We start from the raw sequence: 27,096 nt of genomic DNA on the forward strand, positions 1-27,096 counted from the left end.
AAATTCACATCGAAATCTCAATATTGACGTGCAATATCCATTTTGCAAGAATTTCATATTGCATTAAATAGTTTTGAAATGCCACAGTCGCATGTGTAACGTCCGATTTGAAAATGTACTTTTTTTCCCTCCTCTTGCAACTGCTTCCCACATAGAGCAAGCCTTGCCCCTCACTCAACCAGAAAAGTTCCCCCTCCTTGCTGTTAGATCCACTTTAAAGTAGAAGTAAAAAAAATGTATGTACAACCAAATCAAACGTTTTGATGTAAATTGAACGTTATCAATGGGTCCAGACACCTTTTTGTGTTTATACACAAGTTTTTGAGAAATTTACCCCAAACAGGAAATCACTTCCTCATCCTTGTTGTGTAGTATGGAGGCCCTGAAAAAACAGGAACAAAGGCTCCAAAAACACCCAAATACGTCCTTTTGGTAATAGTGATGCAGATCTTTAGATGTTGTACACATTAAATTGTCATTCCAAACTTTATCCGCAATGTTATATTCCATTTTCCTGTGACTCAAGCTATACTTCTTCGTCCGTTCTACATGTAACTGCCAAAATAAATGAAACACTTGAGTAAATGAGGATATGTAGATTCTATATATATGATATTTTAAATCGCAGTTAGATTTTTTGGGGCCAATATTGTGCAGCCCTAGTGTGTGTGAGTGCTGTCCTCTTTCAGGTTGCTCACACATACTACCTGAATCTCAGACATTATATTGCTCCACAATATTTAGGCTTTCAAGGCTTTGGTAATGTTTTGCAGGTGTAAAGTATTTTTGTGGTTCTCTGTGTTGTGGTTGGAATGGTTGCTTGGGAATGAGCTTGAGATCTTTCTCTCTCATACACACGTACATTAGTCTCTCCCTCACACAGACACCTCAGTCAATTTGCTACACACTTGTGTCGCTCGACTCGTCTTTGAGTCTCAGGCTCAGATGCAGAAAGTAGCACTGGTCCTGTGGTGTTGATGAGACACCTGCAGAACCTCTGCGGGAGGCGACACGTTGCAATGACGTCTCACTGAATACACTGCTGAGACTGCTTTCGCTTCCCTTTAACAGTAAGTGCTATTTTACAAACCACACCAAAAATGTTTTTATTAAAGTCTGACATATCATCAAATCAAATGTATTTATATAGCCCTTCGTACATCAGCTGATATCTCAAAGTGCTGTACATAAAACCCAGCCTAAAACCCCAAACAGCAAGCAATGCAGGTGTAGAAGCACGGAGGCTAGGAAAAACTCCCTAGAAAGGCCAAAACCTAGGAAGAAACCTAGAGAGGAACCAGGCTATGTGGGGTGGCCAGTCCTCTTCTGGCTGTGCCGGGTGGAGATTATAACAGAACATGGCCAAAATGTTCAAATGTTCATAAATGACCAGCATGGTCCAATAATAATAAGGAGGAACAGTTGAAACTGGAGCAGCAGCACGGCCAGGTGGACTGGGGACAGCAAGGAGTCATCATGTCAGGTAGTCCTGGGGCATGGTCCTAGGGCTCAGGTCCTCCGAGAGAGAGAAAGAGAGGAGAGAATTAGAGAACGCACACTTAGATTCACACAGGACACCGAGTAGGACAGGAGAAGTACTCCAGATATAACAAACTGACCCTAGCCCCCCGACACATAAACTACTGCAGCATAAATACTGGAGGCTGAGACATGAGGGGTCAGGAGACACTGTGGCCCCATCCGAGGACACCCCCGGACAGGGCCAAAATATAATTAATTGTATGGCTGTAGTTGTATATGTTTTTAATATTTTTATAAGTCCGGTGATGGTGATCACCTTATTTTCAGAATATTATTCCAGTTCTATATAGGATGACTGCTTTCTGTTTGACACCCCCCCCCCATTCGCTGAAAACAGTTAGAGGGCATGTTGACGTTTATTGTCATGAATCTTGCCCTGGAGGCAGAACTGCGCAATTTCCGCTAGATGGGCCAGCTGCAAAGTCTAAACTGGCTATATTGTACCAATTCATGGAAACAAAAATGTGTTTTTTTGCACTTTAATCCAAGATTAGGGGTTAGGCATTCCGCTTAGCCGTGTGGTTAGTTTTAAAATCAGATTTGATGACTTTGGCTGTGCCAGCTAGTGGTCTGCAGACTTGCCTTCAGAACAGGATTCATGACTAAAAACAATAACCTGTTACAGGAAGTGCAGTCTGGTGTGACACAGCTTCCCGTGTTACCTTTGCATGCAAGCCATTGAAAGAAGCAGTGTTTACGCATAGTGTTACTGTAAGCACTGGGGGAAAGCAGATTTAGATCTCGAATATACGGTCTTGCACAAGTGGGTTGAGGTCATTTCCTCTTGGGTAGTGTTGGCTAAGCAAGTGTCATATCAATGAACTGATAAATTCATCAATGGGAACATCAGTCACATTTGTAATACAGAGTCAGCTAAGCAGTCGGGGAGAATTGAAAATTCCTAGGCGCAATATGCCAAAACTCTGGTATTGTTCATCCTATAACCTTTTCCATCTTTATAAATAGTGAGCCAACATGTTTTCGGCACTTTTATTTCCTTGACTGATTTTTCTCATCGCTTTCTGTTGTCCCTTTGCAGCAGGCATGGTGAACACTATGTTTGGAACATTGAATTGCAATACATTGAGAATCGAAATACATATCGTATCGACACCTAAGTATTGTGATATCATGTTGTGAGGTCCTTGGCAATTGCCAGCCCTTGTTCTCACTGGGTTTTAATAGTCCCTACTACTGCCTACAATAGCATACACTTCAAACACAGTGCCTACATACAGATGACACTGCCTCTACTTTCTTTACTCAATGGTAAAGGTTTTGTATGTGGGCCTGTGAGGGTATTGTGTCGCTGTAAAAGCTAGTCTGCAACCCATTCTGCCACACTGTGATTTTTATTTTATTTTTTGCCACACACTCCATTGATTTTCCCCGCCGTATCCCACTGCATGAGAAGTGAAAGTTGCATAACATGTCACTTGTGACTCATCTCCCGGCTTTGATCAGTAGCTTCGCCCGAGAGATCCTCACAGCTCCAGTGGAAGTTTAAACGGCAGTGTTTTCCTCTCTGCTGTGCAGCATTATAAATCACAGATTTCCCCATCAAAGCCTAAATCTCAGTAAAGCCTTTGCTTTTGAAAGCAATTTTGGAGTGAATAATACATGTTTGAGATATTGGTAGAAAGCTTGTGGCCTAAAAGTCCCACAGAGTATTTTATAGGGCTGTGACGATACCAGTATTGCAATGTCAACAAAAGAAAGGAGATGATCGTGGACTTCAGGAAACAGCAGGATAGGGAGCACCCCCAATCCACATTGATGTGACAGTAGTGGAGAAGGTGGAAAGTTAAGTTCCTCGGCGTACACATCAAGGAAAAACTGAAATGGTCCACCCACACAGACAGCGTCGTGAAGAAGGCGCAACAGCGCCTCTTCATTCTCAGAAGGCTGAAGAAATTTGGCTTGTCACCAAAATCACTCACAAACTTTTACAAATGCACAATCAAGAGCATCCTGTCGGGCTGTATCACCGCCTGGTATGGCAACCGCTCCGCCCACAACCGTAAGGCTCTCCAGAGGATAGTGAGGTCTGCACAACGCATCACCGGGGACAAACTACCTGCCCTCCAGGACACCTACACCACCCGATGTCACAGGAAGGCCAAAAAGATCATCAAGGACAACAATCACCCGAGCCACTGCCTGTTCACCCCGCTATCATCCAGAAGGCGAGGTCAGTACAGGTGCATCAAAGCAGGGACCGAGAGACTGAAAAACAGCTTCTCTCAAGTAGAGGTTGACCGATTATGATTTTTCAACGCCGATACCAATTACTGTAGGACCAAAAAAAAGCAGATACCGATTAATCGGCTTATTTTTTTTATTTAAAATAAACTTTTTTTTTTTTTTTGCCATGACAAATACAACTACTGAATGGCCACTTATTTTTACTTAATATAAAACATCAATAAAATCAATTTAGCCTCAAATAAATAATGAAACATGTTCATTTTGGTTTAAATAATGCAAAAACAAAGTGTTGGAGAAGAAAGTAATATGTGCCATGTAAAAAAGCTAACGTTTAAGTTCCTTGCTCATGAGAACATATGAAAGCTGATGGTTCCTTTTAACATGAGAGTTCAATATTCCCAGGTAAGAAGTTGAAGGTAATATAGTATTTATAGGACTATTTCTCTCTCTACCATTTGTATTTCATATACCTTTGACTATTGGATGTTCTTATAGGCACATTAGTATTGCCAGTGTAACTTCCGTCCCTCTCCTCGCCCCTACCTAGGCTCGAAACAGGAACACATTGACAACAGCCACCCTCGAAGCATCGTTATCCATCGCTCCACAAAAGCCACGGCCCTTGCAGAGCAAGGGGAACAACTACTTCAAGGTCTCAGAGCAAGTGATGTCAACGATTGAAATGCTATTAGCGTGCACCCCGCTAGCTAGCTAGCCATTTCACATTGGTTACGCCATCCTAATCTCGGGAGGTGATGGGCTTGAAGTCATAAACAGCTCAATGCTTGAAGCACAGCGAAGAGCTGCTGGCAAACGCAGTAAAGTGCTGTTTGAATGAATGCTTACGAGCCTGCTGCTGCCGACCATCGCTCAGTCGGACTGCTCTATCAAATCATAGACTTAATTATAACATAACACACAGATACGAGCCTTTGGTCATTAATATGGTCGAATCCGGAAGCTATCATTTCGAAAACAAAACATTTGATTCTTTCAGTGAAATACGGAACGGTTCCGTATTTTATCTAACGGGTGGCATCACTAAGTCTAAATATTGCTGTTACATTGTACAACCTTCAATGTTCTGTCATAATAATGTACAATTCTGGCAAATTAATTACGGTCTTTGTTAGGAATAAATTGACTTCACACAGTTCGCAACGAGCCAGGTGGCCCAAACTGCTGCATATACCCTGACTGCTTGCACGGAACGCAAGAGAAGTGACACAATTTCCCTAGTTATAACAGATTCATGTTAGCAGGCAATTTTAACTAAATATGCACGTTTAAAAATATATACTTGTGTATTGATTTTAAAGAAAGGCATTGATGTTTATGGTTAGGTACACATTAGTGCAAAGACGGTGCTTTTTTCGCAAATGCGCTTGTTAAATCACCCGTTTGGCGAAGTAGGCTGTGATTTGATGAGAAATTAACAGGCACCGCATCGATTATATGCAATGCAGGACACGCTAGATAACTACACGGTTGACGATATTACTAGTTTAACTAGTGATTATGTTAAAATTGATAGTTTTTTTATATGATAAGTTTAATGCTAGCTAGCAACTTCCCTTGGCTTCTTGCTGCCCTCGCGTAACAGGTAGTCAGCCTGCCATGCAGTCTCCTCGTGGAGTGCAATGTAAGGCAAGTGGTTAGAGCGTTGGACTAGTAAACGGAAGGTTGCAAAAACTAATCCCAGAGCTGACAAGGTAAAAATGTCGTTCTGCCCCTGAACAAGGCAGTTAACCCATCGTTCCTAGGCCGTCATTCAACATAAGAATGTGTTCTTAACTGACTTGCCTAGTTAAATTTTTAAAAATCGATGTCCAAAAATACCGATTGTTATGAACTTGAAATCGGCCCTAATTAACCGGCCATTCCGATTAATCGGTCGACCTCTAATCTCAAGACCATCAGACTGTTAAACAGCCATCACAAACATTGAGTGGTTGCTGCCAACATACTGACTCAAATCTCTAGCCACTTTAATAATTAAAAATTGGTTGTAATAAATGTATCACTAGTCACTTTAAACAATGCCAATTTATAAAAATTTTAGATACACTACATTACTCTTCTCATATGCATATACTGTACTCTATACCATCTACTACATCATGCCAATGCCGACCATCGCTCATCCATATATTTATATGTACATATTCATATTCACTCCTTTACACCTTTACACGTGTGTGTGTGTGTGTGTGTATAAGGTAGTTGTGGTGAAATTGTTAGATATTACCTCACGGTTGGAACTAGAAGCACAAGCATTTCGCTACACTCACATTAACATCTGCTAACCATGTATATGTGACCAATAAAATTTGATTTGAGTTTTTTTTATGGCAAAAGTAAAACACGAAGCAGATAACTCTTAGGTCTTTTAATCATATTATAATCATGTGTGTGTGTGTGTGTGTGTGTGTGTGTGTGTTTCATATATTCAACTTCTTAGATGCATTGATTTAAAACCAGAGACAACATCCTGGTGCTTTGTCACCCAGGAAAGGTAGAGGAGAAATGATAGAATCAAATGCTCACTGTGGTAAACACAAATTTATGTCGGTGTAATGAGGGGGGGAAAATTGTTAGTTATATATTGGGATTAGTGATGCACCGATATGACATTTTTGGCTGATACCGATATCCAATATTTTCCTTGCCCCCCAAAATATGTCATTTTAGCGGCCTTTTAAGCGTTCTAGTACCGTTAAATCGTTAACACAAACATGGACGAAGCGGTCTAAGGCACTGCATCTCAGTGTTGGAGGAGTCACTACAATCCCTGGTTCAAGTCCAGGCTGTATCACTTCCGGCAGTGATTGGGAGTCCCATAGGGCGGAGCACAATTGGCCCAGCGTTGTCCGGGTATGGCCGGGGTAGGCCGTCTTTGTAAAAAATGGTTGCTGGGGACGCCGATCCTTAAGATTAACTGACTTGCCTAGTTAAATAAAAGTTACACATACCACACTAACCAAACTGTTATTTTGTTGGCATTTACGTATGTCCCAATTACCAGTAAAACATAAGAAAAAACTATTTTGTTCACTTATTTGCTGTGCTGTTTCTTTGTTCAGTTTCATTCTCAACCAGGATTTCTATGGAAAGCTGTTTAGGTCTTTCCGTGTCAAATAAGCTTGTTCACCAATCAGGACCTGCATATGACTGCAGTTCACGAAATCATTGAACACGTTCATACATTTTCTACGTAGTTATTACACATTTGTCACAACGATTCATCGATATGTATGCTATGATGCTGGTGAAGTTGTCTTGCGCACCTACAGTGCTGGTCGTTAAAAAAAAAGCTAGCTAGCTAGCTCATGGATGCAAACTATCTGTTTCAGTAGCTGCAGCTAGCTAACTCTATAGCTAGGTGTCATCTAAAATAACCCTAATTTTAAGACCGTTCTTATTTGATTAATGGTGGTCAGACCATCCTATGTGAAGCTAGCCACAATAAGGATTAGCCACAATAGTGGACTTTGCTGTTAGCCTTCAAAATAAAAGTTTGTTATTCTACTATTTGTATTCATTTGCATCACGTACTTTTATTTTTAAGGAAAACTGTAAATTCCACTATTGTGCCTAATCCGTATTATGCCTAGCTTCACAACACAACCTCACTAGCAAGATTAAGCAGGCTGGCTGCTTATAACGTTAGCTTTGGGCAACAGGATTAAGTAGCTGGCTAGCTATTTATTAAAATGATCTGAAGTTCAATTTCAATTGGCGAACAACAATACTTACAAGGATTCCTAAATCATTGCTAAGAGTAATGAAAATGACTGCAGTTTCTAGTGGTTATTGTTTTCAGGCTGGTTGTATTGGTGCTAGTTAGGTACCAAGCTAAAGCTAACTACCCCAGAATTTGCGGTCGAACAAATGTGTTTACAATACCGCGTTGGTAATAAAGCAAATAGTGCACTTGGTAGTGTGTAACTGTACTCGACCAGTCGGCAAAAGCCAACATCACCCACGACAGAGAACGGTTGATTGTCAAGGGCAATGAATTCCATTATCTTGGCTATAAATGGACTTTGCCTTTGAGTTGTCTCGCTGAAATTCTTACACTTTCAAATGACTGCTTGTCTTGTTGACGACTCGAGCCACATGGCAGACATTGTGGGTTTAGGAAGGCTGTGTTGCACTTATAGTGCAACATTTTACGTGGCGTCATTACGTCATATTATATAGGTTTATTTGACGTCGGTTTTGCACATCGGCATTAAACTAGACATCGGCCGATACCAATGTTGGCATTTTTAGCTAATATTGTGTGATTCTGTTATGTTCACCGCTATATCGTGCATCCGTAGTTGGGTTATTATTTTTCACGATATATCAGATCTTTTAAAAATTTTGTGTTATCGTGTTGCCTCTAGTTTGCTGTACCTTCACCAAAACGCCAGTATTTCTCCTTCCTAGCTTGTTCTCCATCTTTTTAAATGGTGCGCCAATTTGTTTTCAGCATTTTTCTTTTCATGACTCTTGTCCCTATGCAGCAGACGTATGGTGAGCAATTGTTTACAACATCAAATCGCAATAAAATCAGTATCGAATCACAATACATACAATATATATTGCGATTTGACAATTCTGTATCGTGTTAATATTGTATTGGAAGGTCCCTGGCAATTCCCTGCCCTAGTGTTAATTTTTTTTTTTATAGGTATGGCATAGGATATAATGCACGATATGGGCAAAAAATTGAATTCCAATTTCTTTACTGACTTGACTCGCAATATACACTGAACAAAAAATAAACACTATGTAAATTGTTGGTTTCATGAGCTGAAATAAAAGATCCTAGATATTTTTCATGCGTACATGAAGCATATTTTTACATCCCTGTTAGTGAGCATCTCCACATCTGGCTTCAGACAGCTGTTGAAACTGTCGGTTTGCACAACCAAAGAATTCCTGCACATGCTGTCAGAAACAGTCTCAGGGAAGCTCATCTGCGTGTTCATCGTCCTCCACAGGGTCTTGACCTGATTGCAGTTCGATGTTGTAACCGACTTCAGTGGGTAAATGCTGACTTTCGATGGCCACTGGCACACTGGAGAAGTGGGCTCTGCTTGGATGAATCCCGTTTTCAATTGGCAGATGGCAGACAGCTTTTTATGGAGTTGCATGGGCAAGCGATTTGCTGATGTCAACGTTGTGAAGAGTGCCCCATGGTCGTGGTGGTGTTATAATATGGGCAGGCATAAGCTACGGCCAAAGAACACAATTGCATTTTATCAGTTGCAATTTGAATGCACAGAGATAGTGATGAGATCCTGAGGCCCATTGTCATCCCATTCATCCGCCGCCATCACCTCATATTTCAGCATGATAATGCAAGGCCCCATGTCGCAAGGATCTTAACACAATTCCTGCTGTAAATGTCCCAGTTCCATGGCCTACATACTCACTAGACATGTCACCCATTGAGCGTGTTTGGGATGCTCTGGATAGATGTGTACGACAGCGTGTTCCAGTTCCCATCTATATCCAGCAACTTCTCACAGCCATTGAAGAGGAGTGGGACAACATTCCACAGGCCACAATCAACTCCATGCGAAGGACTTGTCACGCTGCTTGTGGCAAATGGTGGTCACACCACATATTGACTGTGACCAACTGATGCAGATCTGTTTTCTTAGATGTGAAATCCATAGATTAGTGCCTAATGAATTTATTTCAATTTATTTATTTCCTTAAAGGAACTCCAACAATTAAAGATTTTACTTTAATGTTGCGGTTTATATTTTTGTTCAGTGTAGATCAAAACGCTTGTGTGAATGAGAGAAGACGATCTCAGTCATTCCCAAGCAACCGTTTCCAACAAATACTTTACAACTGTAAAACATTACCATGTCATCACACACTCTGGCTACTAGATATTGGCAAAAAATCTAACGCATCATTTTTTTAGGATCTAATTTTTAAAAAAACTGGAGAGCTGCATTTGACCTAACTGCATTGTTCTTGACTGCATTTGACCTAACAGCAAGGAGGAGGAACTGTGCTACTTGATTGATGGGGGCTGGGCTTGGTGTGTGTGTGGGAAGCAGCTGTAAGAGGGGGAAAACGGAGGGAACTATAAAACTTATGTTATACGCGGCTGAGTGACGTTTACAAATAATTATTGCGGGCAATATCCATATCGCATGCAAATCTGTGAATTTGATAAATTGTGCAGCCCTAATCCACCTAATTTTCAAACGCTTTTAAAACATGGAAACTGTGGATACAACTTGCTCTGCGCACGTGTATTATATTGTTTTGTTTGGCATTTTACCCACTTCTCCCCAATTTCGTGATATCCAATTACGGTCTTGTCTCATCGCTGCAACTCCCCAATGGGCTCGGGAAAGGCGAAGGTTGAGTCATGCGTCCTCCAAAACATGACCCACCAAGCCGCTCTGCTTCTTAACACCTGCTCGCTCAAATCGGAAGCCAGCCACACCAATGTGTCGGGGGAAACGCTGTTTAACTGACTGAAGTCAGCTTGCGGGAGCACTACCCTCCACATGTAGTCGCTAGAGTGCGATGAGCCAAGGAAAGCACCTGGTATGAGGAAGAACTCCATAACTGATCCAAATAGTTTCCCTATCAGACAGGCTAGTTGCAGTTATTTCAAAAATAAATATGCGTTCAAAACGCCAGGCTTATGAGCAGTTATTCAAATGACATAGAATACTCATTGCAGTTTCCAGCCTAGAAAAGTTTTGTACTCACTTGAAAACATTAACATTCTAAATTACTTACGTGTTGTAGCCTAGGTAGGGTATATTTCTTGTCCATAAAAAACTGAAACAATAGGGTAGCTTTTTGAGCTGCGTACACAGGGGCTGGGAGGGAGCGTATAGGTGTAGCCTAGGCTACCTATGATTTTCGTTATCTGCACGCGCATACATACATGCATACATACATACATACATGCATACAGTTGAAGTCGGAAGTTTTTATACACTTTAGGTTGGCGTTAGTAAGACTCGTTTTTCAACCACTCAAGTCATTTTTCCAACAATTGTTTACAGATAGATTATTTCACTTATAATTCACTGTCACAATTCCAGTGGGTCAGAAGTTTACACAACATCTTAGAGAATTCCAGAAAATTATGTAATGGCTTTAGACGCTTCTGATAGGCCAATTTACCTAATTTGAGTCAATTGGAGGTGTACCTGTGGATGTATTTCAAGGCCTTACCATCAAACTCAGTGCTTGACATCATGGAAAAATCAACCAAGACGTTCAGAAAAAATGTGTAGAGATGTGTAGACTAAATTGATATTCTTTGTATTATATTAAGTGTTAATTCAGTATTGTAATTGGCACTATTACAAATGTGTGTGTGTATATAGTATATACAGTGCCTTGCGAAAGTATTCGGCCCCCTTGAACTTTGCAACCTTTTGCCACATTTCAGGCTTCAAACATAAAGATATAAAACTGTATTTTTTTGTGAAGAATCAACAACAAGTGGGACACAATCATGAAGTGGAATGACATTTATTGGATATTTCAAACTTTTTTAACAAATCAAAAACTGAAAAATTGGGCGTGCAAAATTATTCAGCCCCCTTAAGTTATTACTTTGTAGCGCCACCTTTTGCTGCGATTACAGCTGTAAGTCGCTTGGGGTATGTCTCTATCAGTTTTGCACATCGAGAGACTGAAATTTTTTCCCATTCCTCCTTGCAAATCAGCTTGAGCTCAGTGAGGTTGGATGGAGAGCATTTGTGAACAGCAGTTTAGTTCTTTCCACAGATTCTCGATTGGATTCAGGTCTGGACTTTGACTTGGCCATTCTAACACCTGGATATGTTTATTTTTGAACCATTCCATTGTAGATTTTGCTTTATGTTTTGGATCATTGTCTTGTTGGAAGACAAATCTCCGTCCCAGTCTCAGGTCTTTTGCAGACTCCATCAGGTTTTCTTCCAGAATGGTCCTGTATTTGGCTCCATCCATCTTCCCATCAATTTTAACCATCTTCCCTGTCCCTGCTGAAGAAAAGCAGGCTCAAACCATGATGCTGCCACCACCATGTTTGACAGTGGGGATGGTGTGTTCAGCTGTGTTGCTTTTACGCCAAACATAACGTTTTGCATTGTTGCCAAAAAGTTCAATTTTGGTTTCATCTGACCAGAGCACCTTCTTCCACATGTTTGGTGTGTCTCCCAGGTGGCTTGTGGCAAACTTTAAACAATACATTTTATGGATATCTTTAAGAAATGGCTTTCTTCTTGCCACTCTTCCATAAAGGCCAGATTTGTGCAATATACGACTGATTGTTGTCCTATGGACAGAGTCTCCCACCTCAGCTGTAGATCTCTGCAGTTCATCCAGAGTGATCATGGGCCTCTTGGCTGCATCTCTGATCAGTCTTCTCCTTGTATGAGCTGAAAGTTTAGAGGGACGGCCAGGTCTTGGTAGATTTGCAGTGGTCTGATACTCCTTCCATTTCAATATTATCGCTTGCACAGTGCTCCTTGGGATGTTTAAAGCTTGGGAAATCTTTTTGTATCCAAATCCGACTTTAAACTTCTTCACAACAGTATCTCGGACCTGCCTGGTGTGTTCCTTGTTCTTCATGATGCTCTCTGCGCTTTTAACGGACCTCTGAGACTATCACAGTGCAGGTGCATTTATACGGAGACTTGATTACACACAGGTGGATTGTATTTATCATCATTAGTCATTTAGGTCAACATTGGATCATTCAGAGATCCTCACTGAACTTCTGGAGAGAGTTTGCTGCACTGAAAGTAAAGGGGCTGAATAATTTTGCACGCCCAATTTTTCAGTTTTTGATTTGTTAAAAAAGTTTGAAATATCCAATAAATGTCATTCCACTTCATGATTGTGTCCCACTTGTTGTTGATTCTTCACAAAAAAATACAGTTTTATATCTTTATGTTTGAAGCCTGAAATGTGGCAAAAGGTCGCAAAGTTCAAGAGGGCCGATTACTTTTGCAAGGCACTGTATATATATTTAAAAATCGGCCAATTTAATCGGTTTTGGTCCTCCAATAATCGATGTCGGCGTTGAGAAATCATAATCGATTGACCTGTAGTCTGAACCAATATCTGCGTTAGAGACCTCGTGAAGGGTCTTGTTACCTCCTTATTAGTATGTAGCTGTGCAGTAGGATGCGTTGATCAGGTGTATGTCTGTAAAACAATTAACCTTTCCCCTAGTGTGTATGCTCACCAACACTTTTGAGTTATGAAGCCTATAGTTTATCATAGAAGTTATTGGCTTGGTGGATAGACGGGGCTTTAACTTTGACAACTAACGTTATCAACAGAACTAGTTTACTAGTAAGTCTAGCAAACTTGAATTAAATAAATATAAAATTACTCTTACCTATACTCTTATACTTGTTTTCTTGACTTTTTATATTGTATTAATTGACTTTTAAAAAAAAATATATATATATATATATACATACATACATTTCTTTGGCAAGTTTTCCACCTGCTGTCGGGTAGGAACGTGGACGTAGAATCTGTCACTTCCGTTGTTTTGGCTGTGTCCATTGTAACGTTTGAAATGAGGTGGATAGAATGCCAACTAAATTGTGTGTGAAATCTTTTTAATTTTTTTTTTTGATTGGTTGCGTGTCTCTGGAGAAGCTGACATTTGCTTCTGTGACTGAATTTATTTTCCCCACACATTTCAAAAGATTAAGAACTCTCATGGCATTAGCAGATTTATATCCCGCCTCTGCTTAAAGTTAATGGACTCTGAGTCCTGTTGCTGTTTTCACCCTTGCAGGACTTGGTGAAAACATGGCTTAAAAACACATTGGTTTAGGGAGAGGAAGGGGGAAGGTAAAATCGCACTTGTGTGTAGAGGGGAACTGCCGTTAGCCTATGCTTTGACATGTAGAAGTCAGGAGAACATGTGGCCATTTGCTATTGTGACGTCATCTTTTCCCAAACATGACATAGAGAGAGGGCATTCAGGACCACCAGGCTTTTCTCAGGTCATAATAGAGAGTAGAGGCCCACTCTTTGTAAAACTTTTTTTTTATTTCTCACTTTCTTTCTCTGAAGGTGAATATTCTTAATACTTACGCCACCATGCTGTCTCGTTTTGTTTGTGGTGCTGAGAATAAAAGCCCTGTTAAGCTCATTATACAAGTTAATTTTGGCATTAGGCGGCAGGTAGCCTAGCGGTTAAGAGTTTTGGTCCAGTAACCCAAAGGTTGCTGCTTCGAATCCCAGAGCCGACTAGGTGAAAAATCTGTCGACGTGCCCTTGAGCAAGGCACTTAACCTTAATCACTTCTGCAAGTCACTCTGTATAAGAGCATCTGCTAAATGACTAAAATGTGAATGTTTTAAAAATGCAGTACTTTTTTTATCTTGCATACTCACCCCAATAAAGTCACTGATGCACCAGTATCATTCCCGGAACCCCAATGTCTAGGATACTGCTGCACTACTCCAGTCAGTCCAGAATAACGTAGTTGTGCTGTACAGATGAGTGTTCCCTCTTCTCCTGGGACCCAGCAATTCATTTTTGTCCTCAAGTGGACATCAGTTCTTGGTCCGAATCCGAGGCCATACAAGCCACTGTATTAAGTCCTGTTGTCCCTTTGAGAGGACATTCTTGGCTTTTCAATGACATCACGTGTGGAGGTGTGACCTTGACAATTTTATCTTCCTGGTTCCTAAAAAAAATGGCTGCCTTCAAAATTAGCACATTTTGTGGAAATTTGAAAATTACAATTTGTATTTACAATTTGTGAGTTTGATATTAAAATGATTTATAGGAAGTGAATATCTCAGGAATGGTTAAGTGAGTTGTCACCTACTGTACCCATTGTTTGTAATGTAATTTGTTTTGGACAATTATGCACTTAAAGTGTGTGTGCATACGTACAGTTGAAGTTGGAAGTTTACACTTAGGTTGGAGTCATTAAAACCCGTTTTTCATTCATACATAAATATTTCACATTCTTAAAATAAAGTGGTGATCCTAACTGACCAAAGGCGGAATTTTTACTAGGATTAAATGTCAGGAATTGTGAAAAACTGAGTTTAAATGTATTTGGCTACGGTGTATGTAAACATCTGACTTCAACTATACATACATACATACATACATACATACATACATACATACATACATACATACATACATACATACATACATACATACATACATACATACATGCATGCATACAGTTGAAGTCGGAAGTTTACATACACCTTAGCCAAATACATTTAAACTCAGTTTTAGCACATCCCCCTTTTTCCTCCAAACATAACGATGGCCAAACAGTTACATTTTTGTTTCCTCAGACCAGAGGATATTTCTACAAAAAGTATGATCTTTGTCCCCATGTGCAGTTGCAAAGCATAGTCTGGCTTTTTTATGGTGGTTTTGGAGCAGTGGCTTCTTCCTTGCTGAGCGGCCTTTCAGGTTATGTCGATATAGGACTCGTTTCACTGTGGATATACAGTGAGGGGAAAAAGTGTTTGCCCACTGACACAGAAATTATCAGTCTAATTTTAATGGTAGGTTTATTTGAACCGTGAGAAACAGAATAACAACAAACAAATCCAGAAAAACCCATGTCAAAAAAGTAATACATTGATTTGCATTGACCCCCTCTCAATCAGAAAGATTTCTGGCTCCCAGGTGTCTTTTTTATACAGGTAACGAGCTGAGATTAGGAGCACACTCTTAAAGGGATCTCAGTTTGTTACCTGTATAAAGACAGCTGTCCACAGAAGCAATCAATCAGATTCCAAACTCTCCACCATGGCCAAGACCGAAGAGCTCTCCAAGGATGCCAGGGACAAGAATGTAGACCTACACAAGGCTGGAATGGGCTACGGCAAGCAGTTTGGTGAGGTGACAACAGTTGGTGTGATTGTTTGAAAATGGAAGAAACACAAAAGAACCGTCAATCTCCCTCTGCCTGGGGCTCCATGCAAGAATTCACCTCGTGGAGTTACAATGATCATGATAACGGTGAGGAATCAGCCCAGAACTACACGGGAGGATCTTGTCAATGATCTCAAGGCAGCTGGGACCATAGTCACCAAGAAAACAATAGGTAACACACTACGCCGTGAAGGACTGAAATCCTGATGCGCCCGCAAGGTCCCCCTGCTCAAGAAAGCACATATACATTCCCGTCTGAAGTTTGCCAATGAACATCTGAATGATTCAGAGAAAAACTGGGTGAAAGTGCTGTGGTTAGATGAGACTAAAATAGAGCTCTTTGGCATCTTCTCAACTCGCCGTGTTTGGAGGAGGAATGCTGCCTATGACCCCAAGAACACCATCCCCACCGTCAAACATGGAGTTGGAAACATTATGTTTTGGGGGTGTTTTTCTGCTAAGGGGACAGGACAACTTCGCCGCATCAAAGGGACGATGAACGGGCCATGTACCGTCAAATCTTTGGTGAGCACCTCCTTCCCTCAGCCAGGGCATTGAAAATGGGTCGTGGATGGGTATTCCAGCTTGACAATGACCCAAAACACACGGCCAAGGAAACGAAGGAGTGGCTCAAGAAGAAGCACATTAAGGTCCTGGAGTGCGCTAGCCAGTCTACAGATCTTAATCCCATAGAAAATCTGTGGAGGGAGCTGAAGGTTCAAGTTGCCAAACGTCAGCCTTAACCTTAATGACTTGGAGAAGATCTGCAGAGAGGAGTGGGACAAAATCCCTCCTGAGATGTGCAAACCTGGTGGCCAACTACAAGAAACATCTGACCTCTGATTGCCAACAAGGGTTTTGCAGAGGGGTCAAATACTTATTTCCCTCATTAAGATGCAAATCAATTTATAACATTTTTGACATGCGGTTTCTGGATTTTTTGGTTATTTTGTCTCTCACTGTTCAAGTAAACTTACCATTAAAATTATAGACTGATCATTTCTTTGTCAGTGGGCAAACGTACAAAATCAGCAGGGGATCAAATAATTTTTTCCCTCACTGTAGATCCTTTTGTACCTGTTTCCTCCAGCATCTTCACAAGGTCCTTTGCTGCTGTTCTTGGATTGATTTCTGAGGTCTTGGCTGATTTCTTTAGATTTTCCCATGATGTCAAGCAAAGAGCCACTGAGTTTGAAGGTAGGCCTTGAAATACATCCACAAAGTACACCTCCAATTGACTCAAATTAGCCTACCAGAAGCTTCTAAAGCCATGACACAATTTTCTGGAGTTTTCCGTGCTGTTTGAAAGGCACAGTCAACTTAGTGTATGTAAACTTCTGACCCCCTGGAATTGTGATACAGTAAATAATAAGTGAAATAGATGTACTAACCGACTTGCCAAAATTATAGTTTGTTAACAAGAAATTTGTGGAGTGGTTGAAAAATGAGTTTTAATGACTACATCTGAAGTGTATGTAAACTTCCGACTTCAACTGTACATGCTGTAATTGTAAACGTCCACAAGCATACATACATTCTTACTAACTGTCGACCGATTTAATCGGAATGGCCGATTAATTAGGGCCGATTTCAAGTTTTCATAACAATCGGAAATCGGTATTTTTGGGCGCCCATTTTGCCTATTTATTTAAAAAAAATATATATATAAAAATTGTTTATATACCTTTTTAACTAGGCAGGTCAGTTAACACATTCTTATTTTCAATGACGGCCTAGGAAGGGTGGGTTAACTGCCTTGTTCAGGGGCAGAACAACAGATTTTCACATTGGATCCCCCGAGCTGACAATCTTCCAACCTTCCAGTTAACTAGTCCAACGCTCTAACCACCTGCCTCTCGTTGCACTCCACAAGGAGCCGGCCTGTTACGCGAATGCAGTAGAATCCAAGCTAAGTTGCTAGCTAGCATTAAACTTATCTTATAAAAAAACAATCAATCATAATCACTAGTTATAACTACACATGGTTGATATTACTCGTTTATCTAGTGTGTCCTGCGTTGCATATAATCGATGCAATGCTGGGGGATGATTTAACAAAAGCGCATTTGTGAAAAAAGCACAATCGTTGGACGTCTGTACCTAACCATAAACACCAATGCCTTTCTTAAAATCAATACTCAGAAGTATATATTTTTAAACCTGCATATTTAGCTATAAGAAATCTAGGTTAGCAGGCAATATTAACCAGGTGAATTTGTCACTTCTCTTGCATTCATTGCACGCAGAGTCAGTGTATATGCAACAGTTTGGGCAGCCTGGCTCATTGCGAACTAATTTGCCAGAATTTTACACAATTATGACATAACATTGAAGGTTGTGCATTGTAACAAGTAAATTTAGACTTAGGGATGCCACCCGTAAGATAAAATACCGAACGGTTCTGTATTTCACTGAAATAATAAACGTTTTGTTTTTGAAATGATAGTTTCCGGAGTCGACCATATTAATGACCAAAGGCTCGTATTTTTGTGTGTTATTATGTTATAATTAAGTCTATGATTTGATAGAGCAGTCTGACTGAGCGATGGTCTGCAGCAGCAGGCTCGTAAGCATTAATTCAAACAGCACTTTAGCTCGTTTTGCCAGCAGCTCTTCGCAAGCACAGCGCTGTTTATGACTTCAAGCCTATCAGCCTAATGACTGGTGTAACCGATGTGAAATGGCTAGCTAGTTAGCGGGTTGCACGCTAATACTTTTTCAAACGTCACTCGCTCTGAGACTTAGTTATTCCCCTTGCTCTGCAAGGGCCGTGGCTTTTGTGGAGCGATGGGTAACGCTGCTTCGAGTGTGGCTGTTGTCGATGTGTTCCTGGTTCGAGCCAAGGTAGGGGCGAGGAGAGGGATGGAAGCTATACATTTACACTGGTAATACTAAAGTACCTATAAGAACATCCAATAGTCAAAGGTATATGAAATACAAATGGTATAGAGAGAAATAGTCCTATAAATACTATATTAACTATAACCTAAAACCTCTTACCTTGGAATATTGAAGTCTCATGTTAAAAGGAACCACCAACTTTCATATGTTCTCATGTTCTGAGCAAGGAACTCAAACGTTAGCTTTTTTACATGGCACTTTTCCGTCTTTATTTGAGACTAAATTGATTTTTATTGATGTTTTATATTAAGTTAAAATACGTGTTCATTCAGTATTGTTGTAATTGTCATTATTACAAATAAAGAATAAAAAATAGTCCGATTTATAATCGGTATCAGCTTTTTTTGGTCCTCCAATAATCGGTATCAGGGTTGAAAAATCATCTGTCGGCCTCTAATACATACAGTACCTGTCAAAAGTTGACACGCCTACTCATTCAACAAGTTTTCTTTGTTTTTACTATTTTCTACATTGTATAATAATAGTGCAGTCATCAAAACTCTGAAATAACACACGTGGAATCATGTAACCAATTAAGTGTTAAACAAATGTTTCATATTCTTCAAAGTAGCCACCCTTGTCTTGACAGCACACACTTGGCGTTCTCTCAACCTTCTTCACCTCGAATGCTTTTCTAAGTCTTAAAGTAGTTCCCACATAAGCTGAGCACTTGTTGGCTGCTTTTCCTTCACTCTGCGGTCCAAGTCATCCCAAACCATCTCAACTGGGTTGAGGTCGGGTGATTGTGGAGGCCAGGTCATCTGATGCAGCATTCCATCACTCTTTCTTGGTCAAATATCTCTTACACAGCCTGGAGGTGTGTTGGATCATTGTCCTGTTGAAAAACAAATAGTCATGCTAAGTGCAAACCAGATGGGATGGCGTCTCGCTCCTGAATGCTGTGGTAGCCATGGTGGTTAAGTGTGCCTTGAATTCGAAATGAATCACTGACAGTGTCACCAGCAAAGCACCCTCACATCATCACACCACCTCCATGCTTCACGGTGGGAACCACACATGCAGAGATCATCTGTTCACCTACTCTTCTTCTCACAAAGACACGGCGGTTGAAACCAATAATCTCAAATTTGTACTCAACAGACCAAAGAGCCAGTTTCATCATAGCGCTTGATGGTTTTTGTTTGACTGTTCTTGACATTTTCTGGATTGGCTGACCATGTCTTAAATTAATGATGGACTGTCTTTTCTCTTTGCTTATTTGAGCTGCTCTTGCCATAATATGGACTTAGCCCTATTTGGTTAAAGACCCTCTTCTGTGTATTACTCCTTTGTCACAGCAACTGATTGTCTCAAGCGCATTAAGGACATCCCACGAATTAACAAGGAACACATGTTAATTGAAATGCATTCCAGGGTGGCTACTTTTTGAAGAATCAAAAATATATTTTGATTTAACACTTTTTTTTTTGGTTGCTACGTGATTCCATATGTGTTCTTTCATCGTTTTGATGTCTGCACTATTATTCTACAATGTATAACATAGTAAAAATAACTTGAGTAAGTGTGTCAACTTTTGACTGGTGCTAATATATATTAAAAAAATTGTACACTGATTTTTTTTCTTCACCCCAAACATTTTGGGGGTTTCGTTTCTCAGGAGGCTATGGTATCTTTTTGGGGCGCTTATGCTATGTAGTTAGCTAGCCTCTCTTGTCCCAAAAAACTTCCAATCTTTTTTGTGACCAGGATGCAAAATAGGTTAACAATGGCAGTCATTTAGTTTGCTGGATCAACCTAAGCCCAGTGTCAACAGAGCTGCCATGTTTTTTTCCAAATGGGTGACCTCACCTTGAAGTGTATCAGAATTCACAACCGCATGAGGACTCATTCATTTTCCTGGTGGTTGAAGCATTTCAGTGATGTCCTCCTGAAGCACTCTTAAGTAACATTTAAGTTATCATAAGGAACTTTTAGCCTAGACACCACAATTAGTGACTAAAATGTGCTAGTTCAAGGGGATATATCTGAAATCCACCCTCGCTCCTGTACTACTGATAAACGCACAAGCTCACCCACCGTACTCGTCCAGAGCCTTTTTTGAGAGGGCAAATCGCTCATTTTGTTGCTGGGCTCAGCTCGTTCAAGAAACCCCACACCAGTGATGTTATTGTCAGGTTGTAATCCCAACAGATTTATCCACTCTAGAATTCCCAAATTGTATCCCTCCACCCCATGCATTTATCAGCTTGCAGCAAGCTTCTCCGTTCTTAATAGGTTTTAGCAGAAATTCTCCTCTACTGTCGAATTGTTTTGCGCTACTGGCTATGGAAATTGGAGGTTCTAGTTGAGTTTCATGACCCTTGTTATTAGCTTCCCCAGGTTCCTCTGGGCAGCATCCCCCTCTGTTCCTCCTGAGATGGATACAGCAGATGGCCTCCAATGGCTGAAACATACAATTCAGTACAACACTCTGCGACGTGACAAAGCCCAACCTAACAGCTTCGGCCTTCTTTAGTTGCCACCTGTGAAGTGCTGAGACGAGCAGTAGTTATAATTTGCAGAAGTCCTGCATGTGACTAGGACAAACTATATTTAAAAAACATATAAATGCAACATGTAAAGTGTTGGTCCCATGTTTCATGAGCCAAAATAAAACATACCAAAGATTTTTCATACGCACAAAAAGCGTTTTCCTCTCAAATGTTTTGTCAATTTGTTTACATCCCTAGTAGTGAGCATTTCTCCTTTGTCAAGACGTGTGGCATATCAAGAAGCTGATTAAACAGCATGATCATTACACAGGTGCACTTTGTGCTGGGGACAGTAAAAGGCTACTCTAAAATGTGTAGGTTTGTCACACAACACAGTGCCACAGATGTCTCATTTTGAGGGAGCGTACAATTGGCATGCTGACTGCAGGAATGTCCACCAGAGCTGCTGCCAGAGAATTTAATGTTATATTCTCTACCATAACCCGTTTCCAATGTTTTAGAGAATTTGGCAGTACATCTAACTGGCCTCACAACCGCAGACCATGTGTATGGCATCGTGTGGGTGAGCGGTTTGCTGATATCAACGTTGTAAACAGAGTGCCCCGTGGTGGCAGTGGGGGTTATGGTATGGGCAGGCATAAGCTACCAGCAACGAACACAATTGCATTTTATCTATGCCAATTTAAATGTACAAAAATTCCATGATGATATCCTGAGGTCTGTTGTGAGAACTTAATAAAAAAAAATATCAAATCATCTTTGACAAACAGATGCATATCTGTATTCCCAGTCATGTGAAATCCATTCATTAGGTCCTAATTCCTTTATTTGACTGATTTCCTCAAATGAGCTGTTACTCAGTAGAATCTATGAAATTGTTGCATATTATATTTGTGTTCATTATAATTACAGGTAGAGCATCAAATGGGCATGTGAAGTCTACTGCAACGCCCTCACGCATATACAAAAAAAATATGGAACACCCTGCATAATATGAACTCCAAATTATGCTTATCATATGATTATCAACTGATAAGTGGATTCAGTTTAAATGAACTTCTCTCTAAATCAAATTCCCTCTATCTTTCTCTCTCAGCAGAGGGTCTTCCTCAGGTCTTCTACTTTGGGCCATGTGGGAAATACAATGCCATGGTTTTGGAGCTGCTGGGTCCCAGTCTAGAAGACCTCTTTGACCTCTGTGACAGGACCTTCTCTCTTAAGACCGTTTTGATGATGGCTATTCAGCTGGTAAGTTCAGTTAGCATCCAAATGATGAAGAATCTTATTTTCATTAATTATATGCGTGTTCTGATTGTATTTGCCATTGTGTCCACTTGTGCATCTGTTTGACTGTCACACACTTCTCCACTCCTCAGCTCTCCCGGATGGAGTACGTCCACTCCAAGAACCTCATCTACCGAGACGTGAAGCCAGAGAACTTCCTCATCGGACGGCAGGGGCACAAGCAGGAGCACATCATCCACATAATCGACTTTGGCCTGGCCAAAGAGTACATCGACCCCGAGACCAAAAAACACATCCCCTACAGGGAACACAAGAGCCTCACAGGGACCGCCCGCTACATGTCTATTAACACCCACTTAGGAAAAGGTAGGGCTACAGTACTGCTCCACTCTACCACACAATTTAACTTGTCGCCTCAACTTCCCTGAGTGGTACTTACATGGATACAGTATAGGCTGCTCTCTCATATTTGATTGGTTGAACTCTACAATTTGAAGGGCATTGCCTTTGAGATTTTTGTAACCTGTGGACATACAGTGCATTCGGAAAGCAGTCAGACCCCTGGACATTTCCCACATTTTGTTACATTACAGCCTTATTCTAAAATTGATTAAATAATTTTTTTCTCACCAATCTACACACAATACCCCATAATGATAAAGTAAAAACAGGTTTTTAGGAATGTGTGCAAATGTATTACAAATAAGAAACAGATTATTTTTACACAAGATTTCTGACACTTTGCTATGAGACTCGAAATTGAGCTCAGGTGCATCCTGATTCCATTGATCATCCTTGAGATGTTTCTACAACTTGATTGGTCCACCTGTTGGAAATTCAATTGATTGGTCATGATTTGGAAAGGCACACATCTGTCTATATAAGGTCCAACATTTGACAGTGCATGTCAGAGCAACAACCAAGCCATGAGGTCGCTGGAATTGTCAGAGTGCCGAGACAGGATTGTGTCGAGGCACAGATCTGGGGAAGGGTACCAAAACATTTCTACAGCAATGAAGATCCCCAAGAACAAAGTGGTCTCCAGCATTCTTAAATGGGATAAGTTTGGAACCACCAAGACTTCCTAGTCCTGGCCAAACCTGAGAAATCGGGGGAGAAGGTCCTTGGTCAGAGAGGTGACCAAGAACACAATGGTCACTCTGACAGAGCTACAAAGTTTCTCTGTGGAGATAGGGGAACCTTCGAGAAGGGCAACGATCTCTGCAGCACTCCACCAATCAGGCCTTTTTGGTAGATCGGAAGCTACTCTTTAGTAAAAGGCACAAACTTGGAGTTTGCCAAAAGGCACCTGAAGGACTCTCAGACCATGAGAAACAAGATTCTCTGGTCTGATGAAAGCAAGATTGATCTCTGGCCTGAATGCCAAGCGTCACGTCTGGAGGACACCTGGCACCATCCCTACGGTGAATCATGGTGGTGACAGCATCATGCTGTGGGGATGTGTTTCAGCGGCAGGGACTGGGAGGCTAGTCAGGATCGAGGGAAAGATGAACCAAGCAAAGTGCAGAGATCCTTGATGAAAACCTGCTCCAGAGCGCTCTGGACTTCAGACTGGGGCGAAGGTTCACCTTCCAACAGGACAATGACCCTAAGCACACATCCGATACAACACAGGAGTGGCTTCCTGATCAAACATCTCTGGAGAGACCTGAAAATAGCTGTGCAGCAACGCTACACATCCAACCTGACAGAGCTTGAGAGGATCTGCAGAGAAGAATGGGAGAAACTCTCCAAATACAGATTTGCCAAGCTTGTAGCGTCATACCTAGGGTGGCAATATTACATTGTTTTCCTGAAATCCTTGTTGGTTGAATATTGTAACCCTAGTCATACATACGGGGCGGCAGGGTAGCCTAGTGGTTAGTGTTGGACTAGTAACTGGAAGGTTGCAAGTTCAAACCCCCGAGCTGACAAGGTACAAATCTGTCGTTCTGCCCCTGAACAGGCAGTTAACCCACTGGTCCTAGGCCGTCATTGAAAATAAGAATTTGTTCTTAGCTGACTTGCCTACTTAAATAAAGGTAAAATAAAACAAAAATACTGAAGGCTGTAATCGCTGCCAAAGGTGCTTCAACAAAGTACTCAGTGAAGGGTATGAATATTTCAGTTTTTTTATTTTATTTGCAGAAACTGTTTTTGCTTTGTCATTATGGGGTGTTGTGTGTGTGTGTGGATTGATGCGGGACGAAAAATAATAATTTGCTTAATAATATTGAATACATCAAAACTAAGAAATTACAGCTATGGAATCATGTAGTAACCAAAAAAGTGTTCAAATCAAAATATATTTTATTTGAGATTCTTTAAAGTAGCCACCCTTTGCTTTGACTGCTGAAATTTTGAAATGGCGTCCACTTCTAGGCCGAGTTGCTGTCATGTTAAATATTCGCTATTTGTCAATTATTTGCCTCACAGTGGACTGATGGAGCTCAAACCTTTGAGATTACTTTATAGCCATCCCCAGACTGATGTGCTGTCACTATCCTCGTCCTGATGTCCTCTGAGATCTCCTTTCCTCTCGGGATGGTGTGCTTTGAATTCACCTGGATGGGTAACACCAAACTGACCAGGTTTCTTATCTCTATTTATCAGTCCCGCTCAAACTCTTTCCTAATGATCTCTCCTTTGATTGGTTCATTTGGTACCCAATTATTTACCCAACTTCTTCCGTTTAAGAATGATGGAGGCTACTGTGTTCTTGGGGATCTTCAATGCTGCAAACATTTTTTGGTAACCTTCCCCAGATCTATGCCTCGACACGATCCTGTCTCTGAGATCTATGGGCAATTCTTTCGACCTCATGGCTTGGTTGTGGCTCTGACAAGCACTGTCAACAGTGGGACCTTATATAGACAGATGTGTGATTTTTGAGTCTCATAGTAAAGGGTCTGAATAGTTATGTAAACAATTTTTTTTTTTTTTATCTTTAATACATTTGGAAACATTTCTAAAAACCTGTTTTCGTTTTGTCATTGTGGGGTAGATTGAGGATTTATTTTATTGAATCGATTTTAGAATAAGGCTGTAACGTAACAATGTGGAAAAAGTCAAGGGGTCTGAGTACTTTCCGAAGGCACTGTGTATATAAATGCAAAAAAAGAAACGTCCCTTTTTCAGGACCCCCCAAAAATTACATATTTTTATTTAACGAGGCAAGTCAGTTAAGAACACATTCTTATTTTCAATGACTGCCTAGGAAAGGTGGGTTAACTGCCTTGTTCAGGGGCAGAATGACAGATTTTTACCTTGTCAGCTTGGGATTTAACCTTACAGTTAACTCGTCCAACGCTCTAACCACCTGCATCTCATTGCACTCCACGAGGAGCCTGCCTGTTACGCAAATGCAGTAAGTAGCCAAAGTAAGTTGCTAGCTAGCATTAAACTCATCTTACATAAAAAAAAAAAATCAATCATCACTAGTTAACTACACATGGTTGATGATATTACTAGTTTATCTTGCGTGTCCTGCGTTGCATATAATCGATGCGGTGCGCATTTGCGAAAAAGGACTGTTCCGTGTACCTAACCATAAACATCAATGCCTTTCTTAATATCAATACACAAGTATGTACTTTTTAAACCTGAATATTTAGTTAATATTGCCTGCTAACATGAATTTATTTTAACTAGGTAAATTGTGTCACACTTCTCTTGCAACAGAGTCGGGGTATATGCAGCAGTTTGGGCTAGAGGTCGACCAATTAATCGGAATGGCCGATTTTAAGTAGGGCCGATTTCATAAATATCAAATCTGTTTTTGGACACCGATTTGGCAGATTTTTTATTTTTTTTTTACCTTTTATTTAATCTTTATTTAACTAGGCAAGTCGGTTAAGAACACGTCCCTTTTTCAGGACCCCCCAAAAATTACACCTTTCTTTTTAATGAGGCAAGTCAGTTGAGAACACATTCTTATTTTCAATGACGGCCTAGGAAGGGTGGGTTAACTGCCTTGTTCAGGGGCAGAAGGACAGATTTTCACCTAGTCAGCTCGGGGGATCCGTTCTTGCACCCTTACAGTTAACTAGTCCAACGCTCTAACCACCTGCCTCTCATTGCACTCCATGAGGAGACTGCCTGTTACGTGAATGCAGTAAGCCAAGGTAAGTTGCTAGCTGGCATTAAACTTACCTTATAAAAATCAATCAATCATAATCACTAACTACACATGGTTGTTATTACTAGTTTATCTAGCGTGTCCAGCGTTGCATATAATCGATGCGGTGCGTATCGTTGTTCCAATGTGTACCTAACCATAAACACCCATGCCTTTCTTAAACTCAATACACAGATGTATATATTTTTAAACCTGCATATTTAGCTAAAGGAAATCCAGGTTAGCAGGCAATATTAACCAGGTGAAATTGTCAGGGTATATGCAACAGTTTCTGCCGCCTAATTTGCCAGAATTTTACGTAATTATGACAAAATATTCCTGTTACATTGCACAACCGTCAATGTTATGACTAATGGAGGCCACCCCTTAGATTAAATACAGAACGGTTCCATATTTCACTGAATGAATAAACATCTTGTTTTCGAGATGATGGTTTCCGGATTCGACCATATTAATGACCTAAAAGAAATCCAGGTTAGCAGGAAATATTAACCAGGTGAAATTGTCACTTCTCTTGCATTTATTGCACACAGTCGGGGTATATGCAACAGTTTGGGCTGCCTGGCTCATTGCGAACTAATTTGCAAGAATTTTACGTAATTATGACATAACATTGAAGGTTGTACAATGTAACAGCAATATTTAGACTTAGGGATGCCACCCGTTAGATAAAATACGGAACGGTTACGTATGATAGTTTCC

At 40.6% G+C, this 27,096-nt stretch overlaps 1 protein-coding gene across 7 annotated transcripts in view; it reads left to right on the plus strand.

Moving 5' to 3' along the window:
- The window catches only part of csnk1g1 (casein kinase 1, gamma 1), a 69,788-nt gene that overhangs the window by 19,955 nt on the left and 22,737 nt on the right, over positions 1 to 27,096 (plus strand). For 4 of the 7 annotated variants that reach the window (XM_021573421.2, XM_021573437.2, XM_021573408.2 and 1 more), the window contains exons 5-6: positions 22,111 to 22,259; positions 22,388 to 22,622. In XM_021573421.2, the coding sequence (XP_021429096.1) occupies positions 22,111 to 22,259; positions 22,388 to 22,622 (384 nt within the window). Of the gene's footprint in view, positions 1 to 22,107; positions 22,260 to 22,387; positions 22,623 to 27,096 lie in introns of all 7 variants that reach the window. The other 3 variants (XM_021573417.2, XM_021573399.2, XM_021573428.2) reach the window with 1 other exon arrangement.

This window comes from Oncorhynchus mykiss, chromosome 2 (assembly GCF_013265735.2).
Source record: "Oncorhynchus mykiss isolate Arlee chromosome 2, USDA_OmykA_1.1, whole genome shotgun sequence".
In the NCBI taxonomy this organism is placed as follows: domain Eukaryota; kingdom Metazoa; phylum Chordata; class Actinopteri; order Salmoniformes; family Salmonidae; genus Oncorhynchus; species Oncorhynchus mykiss.